The sequence below is a fragment of the Mycetomoellerius zeteki genome, unplaced genomic scaffold (assembly GCF_001594055.1).
Source record: "Mycetomoellerius zeteki isolate Tzet28-1 unplaced genomic scaffold, Tzet1.0 scaffold1740, whole genome shotgun sequence".
Classification (NCBI taxonomy): domain Eukaryota; kingdom Metazoa; phylum Arthropoda; class Insecta; order Hymenoptera; family Formicidae; genus Mycetomoellerius; species Mycetomoellerius zeteki.
In genome coordinates this window covers 2,130-11,566 of record NW_017256697.1, presented here as the reverse complement: position 1 = coordinate 11,566, position 9,437 = coordinate 2,130, and the positions used below count along the sequence as shown (strand labels likewise).

The 9,437-nt window shown below is 37.5% G+C and overlaps 1 protein-coding gene across 1 annotated transcript; it reads left to right on the top strand.

Annotated features, from left to right (window-relative positions):
• Nucleotides 1-7,429: 7,429 nt before the first annotated feature.
• On the top strand, nucleotides 7,430-7,876 carry LOC108721629 (uncharacterized). The gene has a single exon (XM_018446269.1). It carries the CDS (start codon nucleotides 7,430-7,432, stop codon nucleotides 7,874-7,876), a length of 447 nt encoding a protein of 148 aa, XP_018301771.1.
• Nucleotides 7,877-9,437: the final 1,561 nt, after the last annotated feature.

The window sequence follows — 9,437 nt, the reverse complement described above, 5'->3', positions numbered from 1 at the left end:
CTATAGTTTACGTTACGTGTATTATGACCTCGGTCCGATTCATTTGCTCGCAACGCTTAAAAATCATTTCATCCTTGTTGTTTGTCAAATGTTGAACGAAGACAAATAATGCTCATAAGCGTTGTCAGCATGAATCGGACCACGGCCTATATATTTTCAGCACTGGCAGTGAATTTTGGAACACAGCCAGAATAATCGATTCAAGCTGAAAAAAAATTGAATCGAGAATAAATCGTACTTCTCAGAATCGTTGGTAAATCGATTTTTTAGTACGAAAAAAAATCGATTCTCGATGCATCGAATTGAAATCCGGCATCACTATTATAGGCTCTCTAGAGCCTCCACGAGCATCCACAGCGACGACCATCATCTCAGCGCAATTATCAATACTTAAGTTTTTCTTTTCTTTTGTATCACTAATTTAAGCAAAATAGATATCTATTCATTAAAGGGTCTATTCGCCTGATATGGAGGGTACCGTGGAGCATAGATTGCCGCCTGAGACATCCATTTTCTCTGCCGAACTTTGGGCTATCTATCAGGCTGTGTTAGCTGCTGGGGACCTCCAGTTATCCAAGTGTGTCATTTTCTCCGACTCAGAAAGCGCTTTAGAAGCACTGAGGAACTCCAATAGCACACAGCGAAACTATCTTATTTATTACATCAAACAGGCATACATTGAAGTCACTAAACGAGGAACGGAAATTGTCTTGTTTTGGGTTCCGGCTCACTGTGGTATCCCGGGCAACGAGCTCGCGGATCAGTGTGCTAAGCGTGCTGCGCTTGGAACTTGTCGGCCACGTTTCTGGGTGCCATACGAGGATCTTCTGGCTCTGTCAAGGATCGGTGCGAATAATCATCAGGAGGAATACATGAGGAGAGTCTCGGTCTACGAGGGTAAGGGCACGCAGTACGACCTCTTCTATACATCGTCCACGAAGACATGGTTTCACAAGGAATCCCTGTCGAGGAGAGAGATTGTACATATTAATAGACTCAGATCTAATCATGTGAACACTTACGAAAGCCTATATAGGATTGGTATTGTGAGCTCTTCGGCGTGTCCGTGCGGCGATTCCCGCCAAACTGTCAATCATTTGATCTTTCACTGTGAACTATTCAATAAGAATTCTCTTTCAATCCGCAACTACATTGCTAAAAAATTCCCCGATTCCCCTCAGGATCTCCTTCCTGCCCTTTCCTCCCCTTCTCCCAGACTTTGTCGGTTGGTCTTGGCCTTTATGACGGCCAACGATCTTCTCTTTTAAATTTTGCCCCTCTTTCTATCCTTTGGCGCGCTGCTTACCGTTAGGTGGCAGCAGGCGTCCGGGTGATGGGGGGCTTGCGCGTATTCGGACAACTCCTCTAGGGAACTTCCAAATCGCAACGAATCAATTTTCGCGAACATCAGTGGCCTAGCTCAACCCTGGTTGCCTGGCCAAAAAACCGAAGAAGAAGAAGATTCATTAAAGGCTAAGCGAAGATCGATCAAGGCTTCTTGTACGCGTATAAAAGCGTACGTCAATTCGATTCAGGATGTTAACCAGGAAGTATGTGTACAGTTACAGCTCAGAAGGGATAAGTTGTCGGCTTACTGGGATGTTTTCGAGCGTACTCAATTCACCATTGAAGCATTAGAGCCAGATCCTGAATCGAATGAGCACGAATCGTTTGAGACGGTATATTATAATTTAATGACTCGAACAGTCAATTTAATAGATAACTTTCAAGCGGCGCAAGTTCAACAACAAATGCCAGAGGTTGATAGTGTGGCAAATCAAGTCACTGTGCAAAGAAATTCCAACATTAAACTTCCTCGTTTAAATTTACCAGTATTTTCAGGAAAGTGCTCAGAATGGATGCCTTTCGCTCAAATGTTTCACACCATCATTTCAGATGATAATAATAAGTTAACAGACATTGAGAAATTTCAGTATTTACGTGCGTCGTTATCAGGTGACGCAGCAGATTCAATCGAGTCGTTAGATCTAACGGGAGAGAATTTTGTGGTTGCTTGGCGTATACTATCAGATCGGTATGATCGAATTCGCATTATTGTTCAAGCTCATGTTCAAGCTATCATTGACATTCCTAGCATTAAAAAGGAAAGTCATTCCGAACTTAAGGCATTAATTAATACTACTGTTAAGCCGATGCTAAAGTCGTTCTACTTTACCATCATTCGGAAATATCTCTGAATTGAATTGATGGATTGCAAAATTGTTTTTATAGAATTAAAGTACGCACAAACAGGACTTCAGCTGTAACGGATTTTATAAGAAAATCGAAGAAAAGTTTAAAAATTCGCTTACTTTTAGCTCGTACAGCTGACACCTCAGGTCTATATTTGCTTCATACAAGAGTTTTATAGTTTATATCTTGAAAATAAGCATATGGCTGAGGTCACATTATTGTAACGAACGATACCGAGTTTGTAGAACTAAGATTGAAAGTCTAGAAGAAAAGCTTTTTCACCGAATGGAAAATACGTGTATACGGATGCTTTGCGAAGACTGGGTCAACAGAGCCGAAATTCCGTGTATTAATAGTTGCGCGGTCTTGCGATAGATGATGCTGGCATATGTTATATAAGAACAGATGTATGCGTTTAAGCGAGATAGAACGATATACTAGGTGTACAAATAAGTTTCCGGGTTTTTTTGATCAATGAAAAATGCAAAATTTCAAGAAAAAAACAAAAAACGGTTTATTCAAAGTATCGTCCCTCGCTAGCTATACATTTTCGCCATCTCTCTTGCAATGCATGAATACCGCGACGATAGAACGACTCGTTTTTGGTCCGAAACCATTTATCTATCCGATTTCGCACTTCTTCGAAACTGGCCAAGTGTAGTCCAGCCAAGTCATGCGCCATCGACCGGAACAAGTGATAATCAGAAGGAGTCAGATCTGGTGAATACGGCGGGTGTGGTAACAGATCCCATTTCAGCGTTTTGATGGTGTCCTTGATGATGGAAGTGCGATGGCACGGTGCATTATCCTGCTGCAAAATCACTCGCTCATGTCTTGTGTCCCATTTTGGCCGGTTCTCGAGCAATGCATGGCTTAAATTGATTAGTTGTTGTCGGTAGCGTTCTCCGTTGACAATTTCGCCTAGTTTCAACAGCTCATAGTAAACCACTCCTTTCTGGTCCCACCAAACGCAGAGCATTGTTTTCTTTCCTAAAACTCGACATTTTCACTGTTGCATAAAAATTTTTTTTCGTCGCGAAACTGGAAATATTTTGATTGATTATTGTCGTCAGATGTTGCAGCCACAAAAAATAAACAACTTCAGACATGTATGTCGACTACATGTGTCGTTGGCGCCATCCATGTGTGAAACCCGGAAACTTATTTGTACACCTAGTATGTATAATATTATATAATGTAAGAAATGAATCAAAGATGTCACTATTATCGAATTTGGAATTAAAAAAGTCTGCACTATCGACCTCGATCAAGTTCGGTAATCAGTTTAGTATCCCCTTAAGCATGTAAATGCACTAAAATCGCCCAGTCGATCAATGGGATGATATCGTTATTCAAATTTTGGGAAACAAGCTTGATTCTAATGCGGGGTCTACACTAGAAGTCGTAGCAGTCGTAAAGTCTTAAGTCGTAGAAAATTGACCAATCACAGTCGAATATGAGAAGAATAATCAACTGTGATTGGTCAATTTTCTATGACTTAAGACTCTACGACCGCTACGACTTCTATTGTAGACCCCGCATAAGACTTTTCGCGACTGGGAAGGTATTTTAGATTCAGATCAACTACCCACAATCGATCAATTCGTAGAATTTTTATTAAAAAAATGTAACACGCTTGAGTCAATTATTAATAAAAAGAGTGCATCCACATCAAACAATAAGGGCAATCAATCATCCGTTCGTAAATCAATTATAAATTGTGCTGCATCAGTAACTTCAAAATGTAATTTTTGCGATAAGAATCATTTCATTTATTTTTGTCAATCTTTCTTAAAGTTACCTAACTTCCGCAGATTAGAAGAAAGGCGCAATTTATAAATTGTCTCCGATCTAAGATTCATACAGCTGCGCACATCCGGTACATGCAAGACTTGTAGTTTGAAGCACAACACGCTTTTGTACATAGATAAGCAGGGCAGTTCAAAGAATGCGACAGATGTTCAACAACAAGCCACTTCTTTAGAAACTGCCACTTTACACACCATGGTTACTCATAATGTGAGCAGCGTTAAAGGAAACTATGTTATACTATCAGCAGGAAATAAGACTCCTTGCAGAGCATTATTGGACAACGGCTCCCAAGCAAATTTGATTACACGTGAATTTCTATCTCAATTAAGTTTGACAACTAGGCAGCAAAACATATCTATAGTTGGAATAAACCAAATGGTGAGTAAAGGACATAGTCACTATTAAAATTCAGTCTCGCATAAACAATTTCCAATTAACTATTGAATGTATAGTAACGGAAAAAATTACCGAGTCAGTTCCTATGATGCATTTAAACAAACAAGCATGAACATACCAAAAAACATTATACTTGCCGATCCTCAGTTTAATGTGCCTTCAACGGTTCAATTGTTGCTTGGGGCTGATGTATTCTGGCGGGTCTTGTGCATAGGTCAAATAAAATCGTCTGTCAATAACCCAACTATACAAAAAACCCTTTTCGGTTGGATATTGGCAGGCTCCATCAATAACAGATATTTAAAAAGTAGTGCCATGACATTGGTAAATACTTGCTCGGTAATCCCTGATATATCAAATAGTGATCTTGAACAGTCAATAACTAAATTCTGGGATTTTGAACACAATATTTCAAGTCAAAACGTTTGGTCACCGAGTGACCATGAGTGCGAGGAACATTTTTTGCGAACTATTAAACAAAATAGCGAAGGAAGATTTATTGTGACATTGCCAATCAAGACCGCACAGTCACCACAGCTCGGTGAATCCAAAAACATAGCTCTATAAAGATTTCATAATTTAGAAAGATATTTTAAACATAATAAGCAATTAAGAATTGAGTATACGTCGTTCATGCAAGAGTATTACAATTTAGGACATATGCGGTTATCAGACGACTCTATTCATAAAAATAAAATATCATTTTATTTACTACACCATTATGTATTCAAGGCATCCGGCACAAACACCAAGTTAAGAGTAGTTTTTGATGGATCCTGCAAATCAGATACTGGGGTATCTTTAAATGATATTTTGATGGTAGGTCCGGTAGTTCAATCAGACTTATTTATGTTATTAGCAAGATTTCACTCATTCAAATATGTTTTTACTGCTGACATAGTAAAAATGTATAGGTAGATACTCGTGGATCCGGCACAAATCTCGTTGCAATCCATTTTATGGCGAGAAAATGTTAGTGATCCTGTATCTACTTATCAGTTAACAACTGTAACATATGGCTCTGCCTCTGCATCATATCTAGCAACTAGATGTTTAAAATATTTGGCAGGACTGCATCAAAAAGATTTTCCTGAAGGTTCACGGGCTATAATCAATGATGTTTATATTGACGATTTGCTAACAGTCGCACATTCATTGGCCGATGCAAAAGCCAAACGTAATCAAATCATTGAAATCATGTCGAAGGGTTGTTTTACGCTAAACAAATGGTTTTCCAACTGTACTGAAATTTTAGAAGGAATTTCTTATAACAAGGAGTAGGATTGTGTTCCTATAAGTGAAAATAATGAAACTCGGATACTCGGTTTACAATGGAATCCATATGATGATTCTTTTCGATATACATTCGATGCAAAGAGCATGCACTCGGAAATAACGAAGAGGAATATGTTATCTGAGATATCTCGATTGTTTGATCCGTTAGGATTGATCAGCCCAGTCGTTCTTCTGGCCAAGTTAATGATTCAAGAGTTGTGGAAATTACAATTGCATTGGGATGCTTCGGTTCCTGCCAACATGCATTCACATTGAATAGGTTAGAGTATAAAGAACAAATGTCAAATCTATCGGAGTTACGCATTCCACGAATGATTGGTATAACCCTCGAAACGTTAGAAATTCAATTTCATGGTTTTGCAGATGCCAGTCAACATGCTTATGGTACATGCTGTTATATACGAATATGCGATACCCAAATGCATTTTCAAACGCGTCTCTTAACATCTAAATCACGAGTTGCACCAACTAAGGAGATTTCGTTACCGCGTCTAGAATTGTGTGCAGCTCTTTTACTAGCTCAGCTTCAAAATAAATTGCTAAGGTCAATTGATATACAACCTCATAAGATATTTTTCTGGACCGACTCCACAATTACGTTGTCGTGGATTAGAGCACGGTCGCGCAGATTTTCAGTATTCGTTTCTAATCGTATTGGTGAAATTCAAAGATTAACTAAAGTAACTAATTGGCATCACGTCTCTTCTAAACATAATCCCGCGGACATAATTTCTCGTGGGGCGAAGCCTCAGAAATTAATAAATTCACGTGGTGGAACGGCCCCGAGTGGTTGAAGTTGGGTGAGAGTGACTGGCCTGATCAACAACCACAATATTCGGAAATATTACCGGAGCAATTAAAGGTCAAAATACATGTTGTAAGACAGGAATCAGATGTGCTAGACGAGTTAATTGGCAAATATTCTAGTTTTGACTGTTGGTTGGTAATACTGCTCGAGTTTAGTATTGGTTTTAGTTTCTAGTTTAAAGTTAACATTTTGAGGAAGAAGAAAATCGGAAACATTGGAGTTCTTAAAATTCGTTACTCTTCCTCAGAAGATTTTGTTTTTTGTTTTTGGAGACTTCCTTTTTTTTTTACTCTCTATAAGCTGCGTGCGGGTGAGCTCACCAATTTTATGCGTTGTATGTTTTGTTAATTAACATTATGTAATTGAATAATAATATTAATATCTACACGGATCAGAGTTTGTGGTTGCTGACAAAATGATGCCTTTAATAAGAGCGCGTGTGCGTTGAATGCAGGAGCGAAGGACGAGATGTATTGATGTTGTATGATCTGACGGTAGGAAATTAATGTGATGATGTGTTCTTTTCAATATGTTAAATTGATATTGATTGATTAAAATTCCTCTGTTTAGAATGTCGGAAAAATATTAGTTATTGATTATTATATTAATTAAAACATAAAAAGAATTTCTGATTTTCAACATTGACAAGTTACTGCGAGTGATCTCGTACATGCCAATTTCGGTTAAGGTGACTGCTCGAAACATTATAAAGAAATGCATAACGTTGCTTCAAACTCAAGCCTGGCAAGTGCCAAGTTATTATGAGCGATCTCCCTAGTTCGCGGGTAATTCCTTCACACCCATTTGCGCACACAGGCTTGGATTTCGGTGGCCCGTTTCTTATAAGAGAACATAAACGTAGAAATGCTAAATTAATTAAGGCATATACTCGTATTTTCGTATGTTTTGCTACCAAGGCTCCACATGGAGCTAGTGGCTGATTTGTCGTCAAACGCCCTTTTGGGTGTATTTAAAAAGTTCATGGCCCGAAGGAGCAAGGTAGTTTGTTTACATTCTGACAATGCTACGAATTTTGTCGGAGCAGCACGAGAAATTAGCAATCTTCATAGGGTATTTTGCGAAGAACAAACGCAGCGCGGATTAAACAATTTGTTCACAAAAATGCAAATTCAATGGCAAATGATACCACCTAACGCTCCGCATTTTGGCGGATTGTGGGAAGCAGCCATTAAGTCTGCAAAATATCATATGAAGAGGATAATTGGTAATACATCACTCAATTACGATGAAATGTCTACTGTCATCGCCGAAATTGAAGCTATAATCTTAAATTCACGTCCTATAAGCCCAATGTCTGATGATTCTAACGATATACAAGCCTTAACGCCTGGACATTTCCTTATTGGATAACCTGTAAATAGTTATACTTACTCAGATTTAGAAAATATTAAAATAAATAGGCTAAGCCGATGGCAATTGATAGAGCGTTTGAGACAACATTTTTAGCAACGGTGGCGAATTGAATATCTTAACAATTTGCAAGGACGTACAAAATGGAAGACTGATAATGGTCAATCCCTTAAGGCCGGAATCAGACTACGCATTGAAGATTGAGGTTGAAGATTGAAGATTGAAATTTGACCAATAAGGACAAAGAAATTTTAGCTCCTTTCGTTTCGATTGGTCAAATTTGAATTTTTCAATCATCAATTTCAATACGTAATCTGATTCCAGCCTTAGACAGGTCAATTAGTCGTAGTGCAGCAACCAGGATTAATGCCGTTGCAGTGGCTTTTGGACCGTGTTAACTTGAGTTCTGATGATGAGGTCAGATCAGTTGAAATTCAGACTAGGAACGAAACAATTATTAGGCCACTAACTAGATTAGCAATTCTACCTTTAGATGCTTAGGTTAATACTCATTACAATGTACTATGTTAACCACTATATATTTGTTAACAGCGTTATAAGACAAATTTATAAAACACATTTAGACGATACATTTGTTATACTAGTTTTCAATCTTTAGTGATAATATCCGTCGTATGTTTCATTTATGTTTATGAATGCCCAATTTAATCGAACTGCATTGACATCTGTATTATTTTTATTAAAACCATAAGGTTTCAAGGCGGGCAGTGTTATGTATTCTATGGAAAGTAAATTCGTTGCGATCTTGCTGTTTGTAATTGCTGCCCTATACGGTTCAGGTTGGTACGTTCGTATGGCGCTGGCGTCGATGTTACTAGCGATAAGTGTGGCGGGACGGGGGTTCCGGAAAATGGGGGCTTCCGCCTTCTTCTTCGTTACGGCTTAACACTGAACGCACGCATTTTTTGTATCTTGATTACCGAGCTCGATTTGTCAGTCAAATATATTCAGTTTATTTCTTACGTATCTCATTGTCGTACTCAATTCAGCGACAGAAAATTTAACAATGTTATAATTTTTATTATTATTAAAATGTAAAGATAAGGAAAATTTTTTAGATTTTTTCATAGCTACATTATTGCAATAATATTATTTAATAAAGTTGTTTGAAACATATGTATGTGTAAAGCACATGTTACATTAATGATATTAATGTCATCAATATAAAATATTTAAAAAATATAATATTGAAATGTTACACAATATAATATTGAATAAAAATATAATATTGAAATGTGTTACAACATTCTTTGTCTGAGTACTACAAGGAGTAATGATTTTGAAAACCTGAAATTAATGCAGGGACATTAAATGTCGAGATATATTAGAGAATATAAATTTAGTTATGTTTGTAGCGCAGCTTTATTATAAATTTGCAGATTATTTTTATAATATTATATTATACATATCTGTATAAAATTAGAAATATTAATACATATCATTCATGTAATTATATAAATGTTATCGAAATGTTTCGTCTTATTATACAGGGTGTCTGGTAACGACCGCAAAATATTTCGTGCGTGTGTAGAACAGACTA